Consider the following 21,824-nt stretch of genomic DNA (forward strand, 5'->3'; position numbering starts at 1 on the left):
CCAGTTTGAAATGTTAAATAGTAATAAATTAACCTACAAATTTGAATATGATGGTTTTACTTAAGATAATTACCATATTCTTGAAGAATAAGAACTTTTTATAAAGATATTGCTTGTATTTGCAGAAAAACATGCACCACATTTTTATACACATTTGCTTTTAACAATTGCTGGGTGCCATGATCTTCCTGGGAATCATGTAACTGTAGTATTCCTTTGCTTTCATACGGCTTAAGAGAAAGCACACCTTTTTGATGATTTTAACTTAATTTTCTTTTAGCATTTCATGTATTATTTTAGTTTTTATTAGAAGTACTTATTCTTAAATACTGCAAAAATGTATAAAAGGAAAAAGGATCTGTTCCTCATTCTGCACCTCAAACACCCCAGCCCTCATTAGTGGCAGTTACTATTGACTATTCTTCTAGAGTTGTATGTATATGTGTAGATAATATGCACATCAATAAACATTCATGCATTTTTTTGCACAAAATACTTTTTGAAATTAGAGGACAAAAGAATACTAAAGATCTTTGATTATCATCACATTTTGGTCCTACTGTAACAAAATCATTTTATGGTATTCAGTATTTAAGAGAGCTTGCTTTCTGCTAATTGAAAGGTAAATTGGCGCCATTATGAATTTTTATAATGTAATAGATTTTTGTCCTTATTCTGAAATTTGAATTTTTCTGTGGTGGTTTAGGAATTGCTTTCGGCTGAAACAGACACTCCTCTTTTACCACCGTATTTGTCTTCATCTCTGCCTTCCCCAGGAGAACTCTATGCTGTTCAAGTTAAGCACGTTGTCTCACCTAATGAAGTATGTGATCTAAATGATTAGTTGGTGATTAAAAACGTAACAAGCTGTCTTGGTCTTAAACACTATAAGTGACTCTTCACTTTTCTATTTTCCTGATTTCAAATGTTGCAAATTCGTGAACTCTAGTTTGCCCCACCCTATAATATCCTCTTCAGATATTTGTCAATGTTTAAGGCAAGTGTTTTTTAAGGACCTACTGGGTTCCTGGTGTTGTGCTGCTTTATTCAATGTTATGCTTACATCTGATATTTAGATTTTTAAGGTGGAACCGTTTCTACCTATGAAATCTTAAACATCTCGCTTCCCTTCCTCTTCCTGCACTGAACTCTTCCACTTAACCACCTGGCTGACACCGTGTTCCACTTACTATGTTTGTCTGCCTCCCCTTAGGGTATAGCTCCATGTTGTTCATTGAGGTATCCCCAGAACCTAGAATAGTGCCTGTTAAATACTAGGCACCCGGTGAATATTGATTGAATGTGTGAATAAAGGCACTAAAAGTTCAATTACATGTCCTTGGCTAACAAAGAGAGGAAGAAATAAGTAGCTTCAGCAGCTCCTTCAGCCTTTTACACAGTAAGCCATTCTCTCACAGGCAGGGGAAGGATTTGCTTTCTAATTTCATCAGAGAGCAGAGTAAGTAGCATGTTATGCTCTATATAGTTGCTAAACAACTATTGCTGGTTTTGGTAATTTTGCTTATTTATTGCTGCATCACAATTTACCCCTAAACTTAGCAGCTTAATACAAACACACATGAGGGTCAGGAATCTGGGAGCTGCTGAGTTAAGCACTCTAGCTCAGGCTCTCAGGAGGTTGCAATCATGATGTTGGCAGGGGCTGCAGAAACCACTTTCGAAAAGACTCACTCACATGGCACCACCTGGAAGGCTGTGTTTCCTGCCCGTGGCCTCTCCAGTTGTCTGCTTGCAGCATGGCTATGGCTTCCTGGCGCATGAATTCCCTGGCAGAGTTCTACCAAGACAGAAGCTACATGTCCTTGTAAGCCAGTCTCAGGAGTCACACACTGTCACTGCAGTTGTGGGTTTTTTTTTTTGTTTGTTTGTTTTTTGAGATAGGGGTCACGTTTTGTCATCCAGGCTGGAGAGTGCAGTGACATAAACATAGCTCACTGAAGCCTTAACTTCCCAGGCTCAACCATTCCTCCTGCCTCAGGCTCCCGAGCAGCTGGGCCCACAGGCATGTACTACCATGCCCAGCTAATTTTTTTTTTTTTTTTTTTTTTGAGACGGAGTCTCGCTCTGTCGCCCAGGCTGGAGTGCAGTGGTGCAATCTCAGCTCACTGCAAGCTCCACTTCCCGGGTTCACACCATTCTCCCACCTCAGCCTCCAGAGTAGCTGGGACTACAGGCGGCTGCCACCACACGCGGCTAATTTTTGTTTTTGTATTTTTAGTAGAGACGAGGTTTCACCGTGTTAGCCAGGATGGTCTCGATCTCCTGACCTCGTGATTCACCCTGCCGCGGCCTCCAAAAGTGCTGGGATTACAGGTGTGAGCCACCACGCCCGGCCTAATTTTTTTGATTTTTAGTAGAGATGAGGTCTCACTGTGTTGCTCAGGCTGGTCTTGAACTCATGAACTCAAGCGATCCTCCCACCTCAGCCTCCCAAAGTGCTGGGATTATAGGCATGAGCCTCCATGCCCAGCCTAATCATGTTCTCTTGATCACAAGATAAGTGTGGTAGGATGTGGGAAGGAGTAGGAGGTGAATATCAGGAGGTGTAGGGGTCTCTGGGAGCATCGCTGGAGGCTGTCTGCTACAGTAATTTTGTCCACATACGTGAATTCTTGACATTCCAGAATCTGAAAGTTTTCCTTTCATTCTCCCCACTTAGGTCTATATTTGCCTTGATTCTATAGAAACTTCTAACCAGCATAGTGACACAGATGATAGTGGAGTCAGCGGGGAATCAGAATCCGAGAGCCTTGATGAAGCACTGCAGAGGGTTAATAAGAAGGTAGAGGCGCTTCCTCCTCTGACGGATTTTAGAACAGGTATACTTACTATATTTGAATGAAACAGGATACTTAATAAAACTTGGATTTTGTTTTAATGGGCTGATTACCTTGGGCTATCTCTAATGCTGATATTTTCCTCATATTCACTTTACATGCATGATCTCCTGTAATCCTCAAGATACCCAGAAGATGACTTCTTTCTCATTTTCTAGATAAGGAAGGTGAACTAAGAGACGCTAAGTAAACTCCCTTGGGGAACAGTTTCACGTTCCACAAATAAGACAGCGTTGGAAAATTGCATAAAGATTATTTTCTAAGTTTGAGGTTATCAGTAGCTGAAATTGCAAGAGTTGTCATTCAGACCTTAATGGTCATCATTTAAATTACAAGCCACCTACAATTATAATCTTGAGGTGGAGGCTCAAAGTATGACCTGTTCTGTCAAGACAGGTCAGATTTCTACTCTTTTATCTTTTCAGTCCATTCTTCCCATCTTTATTAAATATGTGTGATTCTCCTCTGAGGAAAATGTATCTAGTTATTGCGGTATGTGATGCATAGAGATGTATTTATTCTTGATACTTTAGCAAAGGAAAAACACACATCAGCTTAATGTCTTACCTGTAGTCAGTGTTTTGTTTGTTTGTTTTTTGAGACAGAGTCTCTTTTTGTCGCCCAAGCTGGAGTGCAGTGACGTGATCTCGGCTCACTGCAACCTCCTGCTCCCGGGTTTAAGCGATTCTCCTGCCTCAGCCTCCCAAGTAGTTGGGATTACAGGTGCGTGCCACCACACCCAGCCAATTTTTGTATTTTTAGTAGAGATGGGGTTTCCCCATGTTAGCCAGGCTGGTGTCAAGCTCCTGACCTCAAGTGAACCGCCCACCTTGACCAAAATGCTGGGCTTATAGGCATGAGCCAACTTGCCCAGCCTTTTTTTTTTTTTTTTTTTTTTTTTTGGGAGATGAGTCTTGCTCTGTTGCCCAGGCTGGAGTGCAGTGGTGCAATCTCGTCTCACTGCAACCTCCGTCTCCTGGGTTCAAGCAGTTCTCTTGCCTCAGCATCCCGAATAGCTGTGATTATAGGCACGCGCCACCACGCCCAGCTAATTTTTGTATTTTTAGTAGAGACAGGGTTTCACTGTCTTGGCCGGTCTGGTCTCGAATTCCTGACCTCGTGATCCGCCCGCCTTGGCCTCCTGAAGTGCTGGGATTACAGGCGTGAGCCACCGTGCCCGGCCCAGATGAGATTCTTGTTTTATTGATGACTTTTTCTTTTTTTTTTCTTTTTTTTTTTTTTTTCTGAAGACGGAGTTTCACTCTTGTTGCCCAGGCTGGAGTGCAATGGTGCAATCTTGGCTCACCGCAACCTTTGCCTCCCAGGTTCAAACGATTCTTCTGCCTCAGCCTCCCAAGTAGACAGGCATGCATCACCTCGCCTGTCTAATTTTGTATTTTTAGTAGAGACGGGATTTCTCCATGTTGGTCAGGCTGGTCTCGAACTCCTGACCTCAGATGATCTGCCCACCTCGGCCTCCCAAAGTGCTGGGATTACAGACGTGAGCCTCCGTGCCTAGCCCTGATGAGTTTATATATGCAAGAAATTGTCTATAACTCTTTAATTAAAATCTCTTGAAATAAAAATCTTTATTCATTAGTCAAGTATTTTAATGCCACTTGCCCACAAGTAGAATTCTCTGTGAAATTACACAGAAAGCATATGACATAAGGAAGTAGAACAAGATGGGAAACTGAGGCGCATGCCATCACTCTGAAATCTAAGGATGTACGAAGGGAAGTATATACCGTACTAATTTTTCCACCGTTTAACTCAAGCCTAGCACTCATTGGTACACTTTTTTTTTACTGAGTATTTGCTTGTATCAGGTACCATGTTAGGAATACAGACATCAGTTCTGCACTCAAGAACAGGTGCTCTAAGCAGAGGAGAGACATGTAAACCAAGTAGAGTATGAAAAGAATAGCTCTTCTTAAAGGAGTGTGTGTAATGCCGTAGGATCACAGGGAAAACAGTGATCAGTTACTAGGGCTTTGTTGGTCATGTTGGAGCTGGGCTTTGAAAGAAGAATGATAACTGCTCAAGGTGATGAATACCCTAAAAACTGTCAGAATGTGTTCCCGATGTTTATGATAAACATCATAAAAAGAAGGGCTCAGGAAAACTTTAGATGAGCGGGGACAGCCATGAACTAAATAGAGGGATCAAAGTTTTAAGTAATCCTGTTTAGGTGACTCATTGAGGAAATGTGGTAGAAGTTGTTTGGGAGAACAGACAACTGAAGAAGCCTGTACATTGTAATAAGGACTTGATATTACAGGCAGTTAAGGTGTACCATTAAAGAATTTTAAATAAGAGCAATGTAATTGAATTTTTAAAAATTCAATTCTGGTGGTCCCATAGCAAATGAAAGGACAGAATGGAAGGCAGGAACAGCAAATATTTACATCCTTTGCCAAAGATGATGGCCCACGCTAGAAGAGACTAGGGGAGTATCAGAAGTTGGGGCAGTGGCAATATGAGCTAATAAGTCTTAGGAATACAAGAACTAGCAACTCTGGGAATGGGAGAAATGCCTTTCTTTGAAGCTTAATCCTTAGGAATTAGTGAACAAAGGCTTATAAAATATGAACAGAAAAAGAGAAGCCAACATAAGACCAACTGTTCAATATTTAATTCTGGATTGTGAGCCTATATTTGTTACATTTTCTTCTTTGTACTTTTCTGTATTAAACATTTTTTGATACATAATTGTGTATGTTTATGGGGTACATGTGATATTACCTGCATAGAATGTGTAATTATCAAGACAGTATTCAGGGTATTCATCACCTCGAGCAGTTATTTCTATGTGTTGGAAACATTTCAAGACTTCTAGTTAATCTGAAATATACAATCCATTGTTGTTAACTAGGCACCCTACTCTGCTCTCAAATATTAGAACTTATTCCTTCCAACTATATGTTTGTACCTATCAACCAACCTCTTTTCATCCCCCCACCCCAAACACATGTATATTTGCCTTTCATGGCCTCATGTAACTAACCATTAATCTCCTTGTTATCTTCATGAGATCCACTTCTTTAGCTCTCATATGAGTGAGAACATGCGATATTTGTCTTTCTGTGCTTGTCTTATCTTAGTTAATATAATGATCCATCCATGTTGCTGCAAATAACAGGATTCCATTCTTTTTTATGGCCAAATAGTATTCCATTGTGTATATAATCACCACATTTTCTTTATCCATTCATCTGTTGATGGACACCTGGGTTGATTCCATATCTTGGCTATTGTGAATAGTGCTGCAACAAACATGGGGTGCAAGTAGCCCTTTGATATGCTGATTTCCTTTGGATTAAAAAAATTTAATGAAAGACAATATGATTTTTTCCCTTTTTCTGTCTTTCCAGAAATGCCTTGCCTTGCAGAATATGATGATGGCTTATGGTATAGAGCGAAGATTGTTGCCATTAAAGAATTTAATCCTTTATCTATCTTAGTACAATTTGTTGATTATGGATCAACTGCAAAGCTGACATTAAACAGGTTAAAAATAAATGTCGGGGTGTTGAATTAGATTTCTTTTTTTTAAATAGTTTTCTTATTGAGAATATTTTTGCCTCTTTTAAAAGAAAAGGGTTATTCTAAGGCTGTTTATAAATTAGGAATTTTTTTCGTGTTAAAGTATACATAAAATTTACCATTGTAGCTTATTTTTTTTTTTTAGAAGAGTCTTGCTCTGTTGCCCAGGCTGGAGTGCAGTGGCGCAATCTTGGCTCACTGCAACCTCCGCCTCCCAGGTTCAAGTGATTCTCCTGCCTCAGCCTCCCTAGTAGCTGGAATTACAGGTGCCCGCCACCATCCCGGCTAATTTTTTTTGTATTTTTAGTAGAGATGGGGTTTCGCCATGTTGGCCAGGCTAGTCTCAAACTCCTGACCTCAGGTGATCCCCCCGCCTCAGCCTCCCAAAGTGCTGGGATTACAGGTGTCAGCCACCACACCTGGCCCATTTTAGTTATTTTTAGGTATAGTAACTAATTGGCATTAAATACATTCACAAGGTTATACAACTATCACCACTTTCCATTTGCAGAACAATTTTGTTATTCCAAACAGAAACCCTGCACCTGTTAAGTAATAGGATCACAGTCCATTCTCACCCAGTCCCTAGTAACCCATAGTCTACTGTCTCTGAACTTGCCTGTTCTGGGTACCTCATATAAGTAAATTCATACAGTATTTGTCCTTTTGTGTCTGGCTTATTTCAATAGCATAATTTTTAAAGATTCATTCATGTTGTAGCATGTGTCAGAATTTGCTCTTAAGGCTGAATAATATTCCTTATATATATGAGGGGTCTTCAAAAAGTTCATGGAGAATGCATACTATGAAAAAAACTGCATGGATTTCAAAATTTTTTCACCAAAATAAATTTGTACTAACTTGTTCTAACATGTCTGAACAGGATCTAGTTTGAGGCACTAAAAAGGATAAGTGCAACGTGAATTCTGCTCAAATTGAAACAACAACAAACATCAAATTTATGGTGAAGCTTGGGTGGAAGAATGGTGATATCATTTTTGCTTTATAAAAAGTTTATGGAAACAATGCCCCAAAGAAAGCAGTTTACAAACGGATAGCTTGTTTTATGAATGGATAAGATGATGTTGAAGATGAAACCCATAGCAGTAGTCCTTCCCCATCAATTTGTGAGGAAAAAAAAATTAATCTTGTTCATGCCCTAATTGAAGAGGACTGACAACAGCAGAAATAATAGCCACCACCAAAGACATTTCAGTTGGTTCAGCTTATACAATGCTGACTGAAAGAGTTGAGCAAACTCTTCACTCAATGGGTGCCAAACCTGTTGGACCCAGATCAGCTGCAGATAGGAGCACAGCTTTCAATGGAAACTGTAGACAAGCAAGATCAAGACCCTGAAGCATTTCTTCAAAGAACTGTAATTGCGGAGGAAGCATGACTTTCCCAGTGTGATCCTAAAGGCAGAGCATAGTGAAAGCAAGAGGCGGAAGTGGTCCAGTCAAAAGTGGACCAGCCAAGAGCAAAGGTCACGGCAACAATTTTTTTACGATGCTCAAGGCATTTTGCTTGCCGGCTTTCTGGAAAGCCAAAGAATGACAACATCATCTTCTTTTGAGTGTTTGAGAAAGTTAGCGGAAGCTTTAGCAGGAAAACGCCTGGGAAAGCTTCACCAGAGAGTCCTTCACCACCACAGTGCTCCTGCTCATTCCTCTCATCAAACAAGGGCAATTTTGCAAGAGTTTTACCTAAATCATTAGGCATCCACTTTACAGTTCTGATTTGGCCCTTTCTAACTTGTTTTTTGTTTCCTAATCTTACAAAGTATTTAAAGGGCGCCCATTTTTGTCCAGTTAATAATGTAAGAAAGATCACATTGACATGGTTATATTCCCAGGACCCTCAGTTCTTAAGGGATGGAATAAAGGGTTGTTACCATAGCTTACAAATGTGTCATGATCTTGATGGAACTTATGTTGAGAAATAAAGTTTACATTTTTTATTTTCATCTTAATTTCATTTTTCCATGAACTTTTTGAAGCCCCCTCATACAGTATATACTACATCTTATTTATCCCTTCCCTGGAAGGTGGAACTTGGGTTGCTCCCCGCTTTTGGGTCTTGTGAATAATGCTTCTGCGAACATGGGTATACATTTATCTCTTTGAGTACCTTCTTTCAATTATTTTGGGTATATACCCAGAAATGGAACTGCTGGATCTATATGGTCTATGCTTAATTTTTGAGGAACCTCCATGCTGTTTCCCATAGTGGCTGCGCCATTTTACATTCTCACTAAGAGTGCGCAAAGGTTCCAATTCCTGCATATCCTCACCAGCACTTGTAATTTTGTTGTTTTATAATAGCCATTCTAGTAGGTGTGAGGTGGAGTCTCACTTTGGATTTGACTTGCATTTCCCTAATGATTAGTGATGTGGAACATCCTGTCACGTGCTTGTTGGTCATTTGTAGATCTTTAGAGTAATGTCCATGTTTATGTGTATTTTCTCCCATTCTGTAGGTTGCCTTTTTGTTCCGTTGTGTCCTTTGATACACAGAAGTTACTTTTTTTAGGAAGTCCATTTTATCTGATTTTTCTCATTTCCTATGCTTTTGGTGTCGTATCCAAAAAAATCACTGCAAAATCCAATGTTATGAAGCGTTTCCCCTATGTTTTCTTCTAAGAATTAGATAGTTTCAGCTGGAAGAGAATTTTAATTTAAGAATTTCTTTTGTGACAGACTGTGCCAAATTCCTTCTCATCTTATGCGGTATCCAGCTCGAGCCATAAAGGTTCTCTTGGCAGGGTTTAAACCTCCCTTAAGGGATCTAGGGGAGACAAGAATACCATATTGTCCCAAATGGAGCATGGAGGCACTGTGGGCTATGATAGACTGTCTTCAAGGAAAACAACTCTATGCTGTGTCCATGGTAAGTGTCTCAAGTAGCCAAAATTATTGTAAAGCTATTTCTGTGTCGATACTTTGTAAAGTGTTTGTTTCTATGCAGCGTCTACATGCGAGAGTATACTAAAGCATATACAGCTATATAGGATATAGTTTATATGTATAGCTTTATATATACATATAAAGCTTAATTTTGAGGCTTGTTAAAATGTGTTAGTTTATATTTAACAAACTGCTTACCCCTGTGGTGATATAAAATATCATTTATGTAATTAATAAAATGCTCAAGATGAGTATCCCGTAATTAACTTATAATGGGGAAACAAATATGCAAACAAGTATGAGGTTGAATGAAATAAGTACTATAACAGAGCTATAGCTAACTTTGTGGGTGGGGGAAGTGTAAGAAGAAATGATTATTTGCATCTGGAGAGGACAGGAAAGGGTATTTGAGCTGCTACTTAGAAGCCACTCAAGTATTTAATTGAATAAGTAAAACAGGAATGTGGCATTTCACCTGCATCCTAAAAGAAGAGTGGGAAAGAAAGAATGGTAGTTCTGCTCATTATAGAAAGGCTTGAATTATACTAATTGTACTAATCTCATAATTGTACTACTTATTTGATGTAGTAGAACCTGTGTCAAAAGGTCAACTAAAAAACTCCAGACTGCATTTAATGTAAATGTTTTCTTCTTAGGCTCAGCATGTCACAGTAGCCCACAGGCAGAATCTGGCCTGTACCTTGTTTTATTTAGCACACAGTGTTTTAAAGTTGGAAATTTTACCCAAAAAGTCTGTATTTCTGGCCCTGATTAGATATTCTAAAAACTAGGAATCCTGGGTCTCCCTATCCCCCTGAAATGGCAGTCAGCTGAAAGTGTAGCCACAGCCCCTTAGATAGGAACATGTGATGTTCAGTTCACCTAGTCCTCACTGCTGGTGTGCAGCTCAACCTGCTTCCCTCCTTTGTGATTCCTGCCTGGTGCCATGATTTGGGGATTCCTGACACATTGGCTATGACAAAAATGAGCTCATAATCAGTCAGCATGGTTCCTGGAAAGTGCTTTTTGAAAACCTGTGTATATATGCTATTGCATGTGCAGAGTGGTATGAATAGCTCATACAGGGTTTCTCTCAACCCAGTGAAAAAAGGGCAAGTATTTCTTATAGATAGGTATTTTTTCACTTCTCTAATATTCAGAATTTTGTCAGTATATAAGGATAAGCAGAACCATAGGATATATGAGAGGATTTATTACGGGAATTGGCTCACACAGTCAAAGGTGAAGTCCTATGATAGCTGTCTGCAAGCTGGAGAACCAGAGAAGCTGGTAGCGTGGCTCAGTCTGGAGGCCTCAGAACTAGGGAAGCTGACAATGCAGCTGCTAGTCCAAGGCCAAGGAGCCCCTGGGAGGTCACTGGTGCAAGTTCTACAGTCCAAAAACCAAAGAATCTGGAGGCTGATGTCCGAGGGCAAGAGGAGAAAAGGTGTCCCCCACTCAGGAAGGAAAGGAGAGCAGAGAACCCCCTTTCTGCCTGTCTCCCAGCCAGCTGGATGTCCCCTGCCCACATAGAGAGTGGGTCTTCCTCTCTGTCCACTGATTTAGCATCAGTCTCCTCTGAAAACACCCGCACAGACACACCTAGAAATGCTTCACCAGCCATTGAGGCATCCCTCAATCCAGCCAAGTTAACAACTAATACTAACCATCACAGTCAGTTTATGCATAAAGGTATAAGCTTTGTGTGGAATGCAAATGAACTGTAACAAGGGATGGTGGTGACAAAGCCCACTGGCTTCATTTAGGAAGACCTTGTGAGAAGAAATTTAAAGAGAGCAGAAGAATGGAAAGAATGGGATTTTGCAGGAAACCACTACAGATGCCTTTTGGAAGCATAGAGCATAAATTATCAATAGGCCCCTGAGAACACCTTTTCACACCCGTGTGAATGGCCAGATATGAGAGGGAAAAGGCAGCAAAGACATTACTGTTTTCTTGACAACTGTATCTTTTAATTTTAGGCTCCAGCACCAGAACAGATAGTGACATTATATGACGATGAACAGCATCCAGTTCATATGCCATTGGTAGAAATGGGGCTTGCAGATAAAGATGAATAAGTGCCTAAGTGTAAGTTCTCATTCTCTTCATAGCATAAGGCATGGGACTAGTGGAGATTAATGCTAGATTGATCAGAAAAGCACCCATGGATTTTCCTTGATTTCTCAAAGGAATGACAGCAACGCTCCACCAGATTTCTTCATAGGCCCTTCTCACCTATTCAGCACTAGTATCAAAGAGGTCCCCTATCTGTAAGGATGCTTGGATGGGCTGTCATGACTCTGACAGTACCAGGGTACATAGGAAGAGCAGGAGAGAGTGGCCACTGTAAATAATTTTAAGCACATAAATATCTGCTAAGCACATAGAACTACTGAGCAGTCACCATCCTCATACCACGTACTTACATGGGTAGCCAGCTAACTTTTTATCTTGTCCATAAGAAATGATTCAGCTACACTTGAACATTTACATTAAGCAAAGGTTTAAAATAACACATTTTGTTTTTCAGGTATACAGTGCAGAGCATCTATAGAAGCCTAGAAGAATTCTGTTATGTTTAGACTATGTTTTGTCTTTAGACTATTTCAGGCTTAATTTTCCTAACTTGTTCAGCACTAGTGCTTTACCTCTCATTTTTAATTGAACTGTTAGGAATTGTGTGGGGAAAAAAAGTAAATAAATGTTCGCTTCCAAACATTTGCTTGTTTCATTTTACCATAATTTCAAAATGAAATAGCTAAGACACATGAAAAAAATTTAGTTCATTTTATACCTAATGATTCAACTTAAGACATTAGTACAAAAAGGCTTCTCCCAAGCACATTCCCCCTGCCTTCTGTAGAAGTGTATTAGTCTCTTCTTATACTGCTATAAAGAACTGCCTGCGACTGGGTAATTTAGAAAGGAAAGAGGTTTAATTGACTCAGTTCCACATGGCTGGGGAGGCCTCAGGAAACTTACAAACATGGCAGAAGGGGAAGGGGAAGCAAGTCACCTTCTTCACAAGGTGGCAGGAGGGAGAAATGCAGAGGGGGGAAACGCCCCTTATAAAACCATCAGATCTTGTGAGAACTCACTAGCATGAGAACAGCCTGGGGAAACCACCCCCGTGATCTGATCACCTCCCACGAGGTCCCTCCTCCAACACATTGGGATTACAATTCGAGATTTTGGGTGGGAACACAGCCAAAGCATATTAAGAGGTGAACACTACTGTTATGATTTGGTGTTTATCATTCATATAAATCTTTATAGTTTTACTACATATGAATGCATCCATAAATGACATGGTATTTTTTAATGTATCTGCTGTCACACAACTTTTATTTTCTATTTTATTTGCTCTTTAATCCATGTTGGTATGTATAACTCTATTCACTTTTACTGCTATATCTGTGTACATAATTTATCCTGATATTCCATTACCAGTTTTTTTCTCATAAATGTTCCTCTTTAGGAGCCTTGTATACATGAGCGGTTTTCTAGTACATATACATAGTGATGGAATTTGCCGGGCCATGGGGTTGCTTTTTGACTTTTACAATTATTTCACAACTACTTTTTTGCTTTCTAAACAGTAATTCTACCAATTTATCCCACCACCAGTTGTCTGAGTTCCTTGCCAGCACTTGGTGTCGCCAGACTTTTGCCAGACTGTGATATTAGTAAGAAAAGGTATCTCATCAGTGCATATCTCATTGAATATGCATTCACTGGTTTATTAGCTAGTGACCATTCCGTCACTTGTTTATTGCTTGTTCAAATAGTTTGTCCATTTTTCTATTGAGTTATTTGCAATTTTCTTACTGATTTGTAGAAACAATGTATTCTAGTCATCCTTGATCAGTTGTTTGTCTTCTAATTTGGGGCTTGCCTTTCCCCTGTTTTGTAATATCATCATTTGACAGAAATGTTCGTTCATTTATCAACATTTTTTTTTTCCTTTGAGACAGAGTCCCACTCAGGCTGGAGTGCAGTGGCATGGTCTCAGCTCACTGCAACCTCTGCCTCCTGGTTCAAGCGATTGTCCTACCTCCCAAGTAGCTGGGATTACAGGCATGCACCACCACACCTGGCTAATTTTTGTATTTTTAGTAGAGACGGGGTTTCACCATGTTGGCCAGGCTAGTCTCGAACTCCTGACCTCAAGTGATCTGCCAACTTTGGCCTCCCAAAGTGCTGGGATTACAGGTGTGAGCCACCATGCCTGGCCTATCAACCTTTTCCTTTAAGGTTTGTGTTTTTTGTCTCATTTAAAAATCCTTACCTCTCCTGAGATATCTCTAGAATATATCATCTATATATCTGTAGATATCTATATATAGGTATATTCTATAGATATTTCAGGAGAGGTAAGGATATATAGATATATCTATCTAGATATCTATCTAGATTACATAGCTATCTATAATCTAGATAGATCTATCTAGATAATCCAGATCTATCTGGATTATCCAGATAGATAGATATATCAATCATCTGGATAATCCAGATAGATAGATATATCAATCATCTGGATAATCCAGATAGATATATCAATCATCTGGATAATCCAGATAGATAGATATATCAATCATCTGGATAATCCAGATAGATAGATATATCAATCATCTGGATAATCCAGATAGATAGATATATCAATCATCTGGATAATCCAGATAGATAGATATATCAATCATCTGGATAATCCAGATAGATAGATATATCAATCATCTGGATAATCCAGATAGATAGATATATCAATCATCTGGATAATCCAGATAGATAGATATATCAATCATCTGGATAATCCAGATAGATAGATATATCAATCATCTGGATAATCCAGATAGATATATCATCTGGATAATCCAGATAGATATATCATCTGGATAATCCAGATAGATATATCATCTGGATAATCCAGATAGATATATCTAGATTATAGATATCTATATAGATTATCTACGTATATAGATATATCTGTCTAGATTATCTAGATCACTTGAGGTCAGGAGTTTGAGACCAGCCTGGCCAACATGGTGAAACCCCGTCTCTATATATCTAGATATCTATATATCTATCTATATAGATACATCATGTATATAGATACATCTGTACTTATATTCTTCAAAAAGTTTTCTTTTTCATATTCAGTTAAGTCACCCAGAATTGATAGATTTCATTAACAAAACCTGATTCATAGTATATGTGACAGGTAAGGTCTATCTAGACCAATCTGTAATTATTATATAAATTTACAAGTAAGTAAGTGACTTGCCCATCCTTCAGGGACATCTTGCTTCCATGAGGCTAATCTCACTGTGGTAACATCAGGGTAGCTGTGGTCCATGGGTTAACACTGGCTAGTCATCGTTCATGCCCCCCTCCACTCTCAAGTGTCCCATTTTGAGACATTACATTACAAAGTCAGCCTTGTTATAACTGTTTTCTCTTCACCATGATTACTACCTGTTGTGTGTGACCTATTTATATTCATCCACTGTTGTAACTTCCCATTCTTTCTGTTATAATAATTAATGATCCTCTGTAGTAGATCAAATGCTCTAATTTTGGTACTAACTGAACATAGTAATATTTTGGCTACACAGACACGTGTTTACTCCTTGAGTACACTTTCTGTACAAGTCCAGTGCTCTATGGCTGATGTGTCTGTGGGACATCTAGGTGATGTACTTCCTGTACTTCTTGGTTTTTATAGCCATTTCTAACCAATAAACACACCCACTTACTGTAAAAACCTGTACACAATTTCTAAACAGTAAAAATGCTTTCCTTAGTCTATTGAAAGACAGGGTAGTGAATTATAAATGAGAGCTATCAATCATTGCATTTCAAAGAATATAAAAATGAAGATGCCACAGGGTAAACTTTTATTTTAGAATCCAATCTTTTCCCCACACATACACAATAAATTAAACAGAATCCACAGTAAATGTACATTTTTTAACATAAAAAGTCAGTTACTGTTACTTCATGATCACATAAGGATCGTCACAGCTCCGTGTCCATTAGCACATTACCCTCCTTGTCCTTAACTCTTATCCGACCGGATCTGTACTTCGTTTCTTGATGACCGTTTGCATATACGGTTTTAACAGTGCCATCTGGGTATTCCCGTCTCTTGAACTGGGCAGTATGTAGTTCTCTTTGGCCATTATTAAACTCTATGAGTTTGTTGCCATCACTGTAAAATTTAAAATATGATTTCTTAAAAAAAAAAAAGAAAATAATAAACAACAGAAAAACTACTGAAAAGTAGCCTTTTGATTCTGGCAGCTACTTCTGGAGACATCCCTTGGTTATCCCTATATAATTGTAACTTTCTACAGTGTTTCTGCTTCATGGTGATAGTTCCAATTATCAGATTAGCATTGTTTTAATCATTCATATTTTCATCACAAAATGCCTAGTAACTTTTTTCAACTTGTGTTCTTCCTTTTGGTTGTTATATTAAAAGGGACCCTTCTTTTCCACTAATTTAAAAACCATCTGAGTGTTTGCTCTGTATCAGGTGGGGAAGAGAGTTATTCCTGGGAAGGGGCATGATCAGACTTACTTAAAATCTGTTTTGAAAGAATGGAACAAAAAAGGAGAATGTGAAAAATAATTCACATCAAGTTGACTGCTTGACATGCCTGTGGGACATTCATTCAAACTGAACCCCCTAATAAATATGGGTGTCGCATATCATCAGAAACGCAAGGCTGGGGCACCTTCTGAGCACAGATGAACAGGTGTCACACTGAGTGGTTTTTCTGTGAACATAATGGTGCCATACCGTTGTACTCTGACAGTTGTACCATCTGGGAAAATGCTTTCTTCTTGTCCATCAGGAAATAAGTTTTTAACAGTCTGGTCAGGAAACGTGATTTCTTTTCTTCCATCTGGGTAATGTTTTTCTGTTTAAAAAGTTACAGTAAATATTTTTTGAAGGAAGGGAAGAATTTAATGAGAGGGTGGAGCAAGTTTGTACCTATTTGTCCACTTGAGAAATGTAAGACTTCCAGTCCCTCCGGGTACGTCGTGTGAGTGGTCTGGGCAGCTGCATAGTAGTAGATCTGTAAAGACACACAGTCAGTCTGCCTTTTCTCCAGAGATGGTTAAACTATGGAGGAGAACACCTCTGGAAACATACCACTCTTTGGTCTGGCATGACCTGCTTCACGTCACCATTAAAGAAAGTGACAGTGATGGTCTTCCCATCTGCACTCACTTCCTTTCGAGTTCCATTGGGAAACAGTATAACACGGCACCCATTCTTATAAACCTTTTCCACCTAAAAAACCAACACAAGATTATCACCTAAGATTTTCTCCTGACGAAAATATGCCTAATTCTCCTCCCAACTGCCTACTTTGAAATTTTTTGTAATAAAATGTAAAACATTCCCTCAAAAGATCCTTTATTTCATCAGGAGTAGCAAACTCGTGATTTTCTAATTTTCTCATTCCTTTTCCATGTATTAGCTGGAATTTACCTAAAAAAGAAAACCTTCCCTTATCAACAATTTGTTACCCTAAAGTAGACGTTGTACAGGAAAGTCTAACTACTGCTTTGCCTGTTGTTCTTTGTCCTTCTCTCATTCCTCAAGGATAGCACTCCAACCCTATAATTTCAATAGAAATGGACCAGATTAGGTATTCGAAAAGTAAATTTTCCATAAGCCTGAGGAAAAAATTCCCTCATCACCTCTAACCTGTATATATCCCTTTCTTCCTCATTCCCTTTAGCTGGAACCCCCAGGCAGTTTTCCCACTAAGAAACTTTCCTAAGCATAAGAATAAAACTGTGCTGGCTGGAGATGAGGAGAGAGGTCCCTGACTCAGGATCAGTATAAGAAAGGCTGCAAGAAAGGAAGACCTAGAATGAACAGAAGCTTTTAAGAAGTGCCAAGGATTACAAAGGCTTTGGAGTAAGAACAAAGATCATACAGAGATTGTATGCCGCCTTTTGCTGAATCTCTGAACGAGAAATGGCAACTAAAGGCATCTTGTCCAAAGAGCCCTTATTTTAGATTCGATGTGTTTCAACTATTTTAACCCGTTTATTTTTTATAGAATTCATTATTTCAAAAACATTTTTTAACCTTTCCATCAGGATGACTGATTTCTCCCTGTATGTCTTGGTCTTCCTCCTCTTTATATTCAGGATCTGGGAAGTTCAGTGGTTCAGGTGGCTCCCTGGGAGAGGCAGCCTGTAAGCACAACACATTTCAAGCAGCTAAAACCTACTCTTACTTCCAAAGCCAGATTCTGATATAGGGTTCTAGGACTAGTGTTTACAAAATATAACATTTATAATGTTAAGTAAAAACTCTTTTTTACACGTGGTTTAGAAACCACGTTAATAGAAATAAGTCTATTAACAAATTGATTTCAAGCCTAAGTAATGTATGTTTGAATATATAAAAATAGAGATTTACTTGTCCCTTATCCAAACTGCCTAAATCACGAGGAGGTGCAGACTTGGATCTTCGAGGTGGATTGCCTATTAGAATAAAATTGTCAAGAGTTAGATTTAATATTTAATTGAAAATTTTATTAGTATGATCACACATTTCCTTAGTTCATATCCTGTGAACTGCTGTCCTTTATCCATTAGTTAAGGATGTCTTAATATTTTTCTTTACTAATTTGTAGTTCTCCGACACAGGTACTTAAGTCCTAGACGTCCAAGAAAGACAGTATCTTGTCTCAGAGTTTACAATCCTGGGGAAGAGACAGGTGATGAAACAGCCTGACAGACAGACCCAAATGTATTTCAGAGACAATGACAAGGTGTAAGGTGCAGATAAAAGAGGCATCTAAGACCTGTGGAATTTGGCTTCACCAAATAACTGGGTATTTAGTTAAAACATAAATGCCCTTGTGGCTATGGTATAAACTTTTTGTAATATGTCCAGCACACCAATCACATACTGTACCAGCAACATATACATTACAAAATAAACATGCCCCCACCAACAACAAAGTGAGGTGAATCTCTAAAAATACACTCAAGTGCCAGTATTTTCATCCTATGTGCCAATGGATCATATTGTAAACACTCAACTTGGAAGGGTGTCGAGCAAGTGCCAGAATCTGACCTACATGTTAAAAAGTGTAACGGAGCTGGATATTACGGGAGAATGGCCTGAAGGAGGAGAGCGGAGGCAGGTGGTCAGCCAACAAGCTGCTGGGCGTGTGAGGCGGCTGTGCTGTGCCTGTGAGACAGGAATGGTTCCATTACACCACGGGAAATCACTGATTTATAGGTCCCAAACTGCCACACATCAGCAATTTCATATGATTCAATGTAACTAATAGATCCAGAAAATAACATCAGAGGGATCAGTCTAGGGACTACTGGGAGTGGATGGTGAAGGATAACAGAAAAAGTACTGGGAGTATACAGGGGTTTAGGCTTGAGCAAAGGGGCAGATGGCAGACAAGGCTCTGGGGATAGCAGGAGTGCTCTGTTTGGGATGACACAAGAATGTCATGCTGCACCCCCACAGGTTATGTGTGCAAACTAAACTATAAAGCTGTGTGACATCATTTCTCATAACCACCTTTAGAGAAAAGACTAGAATATTATTCCCATTTTATGGCAAGAAAACCAAGGCTAAGTGGTTAAATAACCTACTAAGGTTGTCAACTAATAAAAGGCAGAACCAGGATTCAAACCCACTATATATCAAGTTTAATTCTTCCCAGGCTGATTATGAACTAACATTAACTTGAACCCCCAAAGTATCTACCAACTGGGCAGGATAACGAGAGGTGACCGTGGGCATAGACAGGCTCCAGGTGCAAGCACACTGTCTAGAGGACTGTGTGAACCCACCCTAAAAATACCTACAACAGGAAAACTGGGGACAGTGGAAGCTAGGGAATACACAGTGCTGGAATAGCTGGGTAGATACTAGGGGAGGGATGTTTATGACCCCAAGATAGGGAAAGAATTAAGAAGCACTGCCCAAAGGGAAAAACTGAAATTGAACTACTTTAAGAGTTTAGGTTCATCAAAAGATACTATAAAGAGCAAAAAGACAAGCCATGAACTAGGAGAAGATACTGATTTGCAATTTATGTAGATTATAAGTATACCACTTATACCAGGGGGCCCCAAACCCCACGGTATACTGGTCTGTGGCCTGTAGGAACTGGGCCACACAGCAGGAGATGAGCAGCGGGTGGGCGAGCCAGCGAAGCTTCATCTGTATTTACAGCAGCTCCCCATCACTCGCATTACCACCTGAGCTCCACCTCCTGTCAGATCAGCAGCAGCATTAGATTCTCATAGGAGCAAGAACCCTATTGTGAACTGCATATGCGAGGGATCCAGGTTGCACGCTCCTTAGAGTATCTAATGCCTGATGATCTGTCACTGTCTCCCATCACCCCCAGATGGGACCATCTAATTGCAGGAAAACAAGCTCAGGGCTCCCCCTGATTCTACATTATGGTGAGTTGTATAATTATTTCATTATACATTACAATGTAATAATATTAGAATTAAAGTGCACAATAAATTTAATGTGGTGCTGAATCATCCCAAAGCCATGCCCCTTACCCCAGTCCGTGGAAAAATTGTCTTCCACAATATTGGTCCCTGATGCCAAAAAGGTTGGGGACTGCTGAGGTATACTACCAAAGTGAGCACATGCTGTTGGAAAAATGGCACCAACAGACTTGCTCAGTGCAGAGTTGCTGCAAGTCTTCTGTCTCCAAAAACCACAGTTTGTGTGAGGCGCAGTAAAGCAGAGCATGAGAAAATGAGAGTGCCATCAAGAAAAGCCACGGGCTCCACAGAGGGCAGTTCCGGGCTGCCACTCATCTATGTCTTTACGTAGGTGGTGGTAACCCGAGTATTTGCTTTCTAATTGTCAAACTGCATATATCTTTAATAAATTTATTTCACAAAAATAATTTTTTAAAATTCCAGATTAAAAACTCAAGATGTGAATGCAAAAGCGCATAGAAGAAAATGGTGTACTTGTGGCCTGAGGATTGAGAAGAATTAAAGTCATGAAAACCAAAAACTATTTTAAAAGACTAGTAAATTCAACATTACAAGGAAAAACATACATTAAAAAAAACACAAACTGAAAAGCCAAACCCAGATTGGGAGAAGATATTAGCAGTGCTTGTAACTGACAAAGGATTACTATGCGGAATACTTTATAAGGAGAAACACACACACACACACATCCAAAATTTTAAATGGACAAAGGAAATGAACAGGCAGTTCACAAAAGGGGAACCTCAAATGCTGACTAAATGTAAGAAAACATGCTCACAGGGCCTTACCAGCTCACGGAATCAACCACCATTTTACATCAACTGGCCAAAATGTTAAAGTCTGGCCAGATCAAGTGTTTGCAAGTATGAAGAGCATACTCTACTGACAGTAAAAAAAACTGGTACAACCATGTTGCAGAGCAAAGGGAAAACCTCCAGCTGACATGGCCTGGCATCTTACTCTTCATATATATCCTAGAGAAGCCACAGGATCAAGACACGCTCTGCAGCCCTATTCATTATCATGCAAACCTAATTGCCCATCTCCAGGAATGCTGAACTGTGGAAGTATACAATGCAATCTACATAGCTATTAAAATCAATCAACTGGAGTTTTTATGTGTTAAGATGGGTAAGTCATACAGTATTGAGAGAAAAAAACAAATTGCAGAAGGACACACAGAATATGAAACAATACTACAGGGTGAGTGTCCCTTATCAGAAATGCTTGGGAGCAGTATTGCAGATCTCCATTTTTTTTTCAAGTTTTGGAATATTTGCAAATACTTATTGGTTGAGCATCCTTAATCCACATTCAAAATGCTCCAATGAATGTTTCCTTTGAGCATCATGCTTGCCCTCAAAAAGTTTCAGATTTGGGATGCTCGAACAGTATAACAATTTATGAACGCAACAAGGTAAAATAATTTAAAACCGAAGCATGGACCATTATCAGGGTAGAAATTAACTGGCGGAATAAGATGATGCACAGGAGCTTCAATTACATTTATTAATTCAAATTCATTCAAATGTTCAAAAACATTTATTAAGAAATGTTTTATTAAGTTGGGTATAAATTGTTTATTCCTTACATTCTGAAATGTTTTATAAAAAGATCATGCAGCCTCTTACCTTGCATTGGAAGATAATTTTTCTTGTATTTTTCTACCTGGGTTCCTGAAGAAATCTGACTGTTTTGAAATCGAACAGATGTGTTCTATAGTATAAGAGATAATTTTTTATTTAAAATGAGTGTTAGTCTATTAATACACTAAGTGAAACTAATAAAACTCAGCTAGTGCTAAGAATGCTGTGGGTTTTGTTTATTCATATTGTTTTCATTTATACAACAGGCCAAAGCAAACAAGCTGTTATCTAGGAATCACTGCGCGTGTGCACACACACGCACGCGCGCTCCTTTTGACAAACATTCAAGTTAGGACACAGTAGTCAAGGTTACCTGAACCATCTCCTCTGACCATTAC

At 39.2% G+C, this 21,824-nt stretch overlaps 2 protein-coding genes across 58 annotated transcripts in view; one reads left to right on the plus strand and one right to left on the minus strand.

The window, feature by feature from the left end:
• RNF17 (ring finger protein 17) overlaps nucleotides 1-21,642 on the plus strand; it is a 124,958-nt gene extending 103,316 nt beyond the window's left edge. For 30 of the 42 annotated variants that reach the window (XM_522632.7, XM_016925067.3, XM_054665102.2 and 27 more), the window contains 6 exons: nucleotides 707-823; nucleotides 2,681-2,840; nucleotides 6,233-6,368; nucleotides 9,104-9,293; nucleotides 11,293-11,401; nucleotides 11,844-12,031. In XM_522632.7, the coding sequence (XP_522632.5) occupies nucleotides 707-823; nucleotides 2,681-2,840; nucleotides 6,233-6,368; nucleotides 9,104-9,293; nucleotides 11,293-11,391 (702 nt within the window). In that variant the 3' untranslated portion in view covers nucleotides 11,392-11,401; nucleotides 11,844-12,031. Of the gene's footprint in view, nucleotides 1-706; nucleotides 824-2,680; nucleotides 2,841-6,232; nucleotides 6,369-9,103; nucleotides 9,294-11,292; nucleotides 11,402-11,843; nucleotides 12,032-20,263 lie in introns of those variants that run through there. The other 12 variants (XR_010150386.1, XR_010150388.1, XR_010150389.1 and 9 more) reach the window with 6 other exon arrangements.
• The window catches only part of CENPJ (centromere protein J), a 45,821-nt gene continuing 39,181 nt past the window's right edge, over nucleotides 15,185-21,824 (minus strand). For 5 of the 16 annotated variants that reach the window (XM_009426659.5, XM_063791872.1, XM_009426658.5 and 2 more), the window contains 7 exons: nucleotides 21,472-21,556; nucleotides 17,760-17,824; nucleotides 17,424-17,531; nucleotides 16,473-16,613; nucleotides 16,311-16,395; nucleotides 16,116-16,236; nucleotides 15,191-15,521 (listed from right to left, as the gene is read on the minus strand). In XM_009426659.5, coding sequence (XP_009424934.1) covers nucleotides 15,329-15,521; nucleotides 16,116-16,236; nucleotides 16,311-16,395; nucleotides 16,473-16,613; nucleotides 17,424-17,531; nucleotides 17,760-17,824; nucleotides 21,472-21,556 — 798 coding nt within the window. In that variant the 3' untranslated portion in view covers nucleotides 15,191-15,328. 16 annotated transcript variants of the gene reach the window in all.

Source organism: Pan troglodytes, chromosome 14 (genome assembly GCF_028858775.2).
Source record: "Pan troglodytes isolate AG18354 chromosome 14, NHGRI_mPanTro3-v2.0_pri, whole genome shotgun sequence".
Lineage (NCBI taxonomy): Eukaryota > Metazoa > Chordata > Mammalia > Primates > Hominidae > Pan > Pan troglodytes.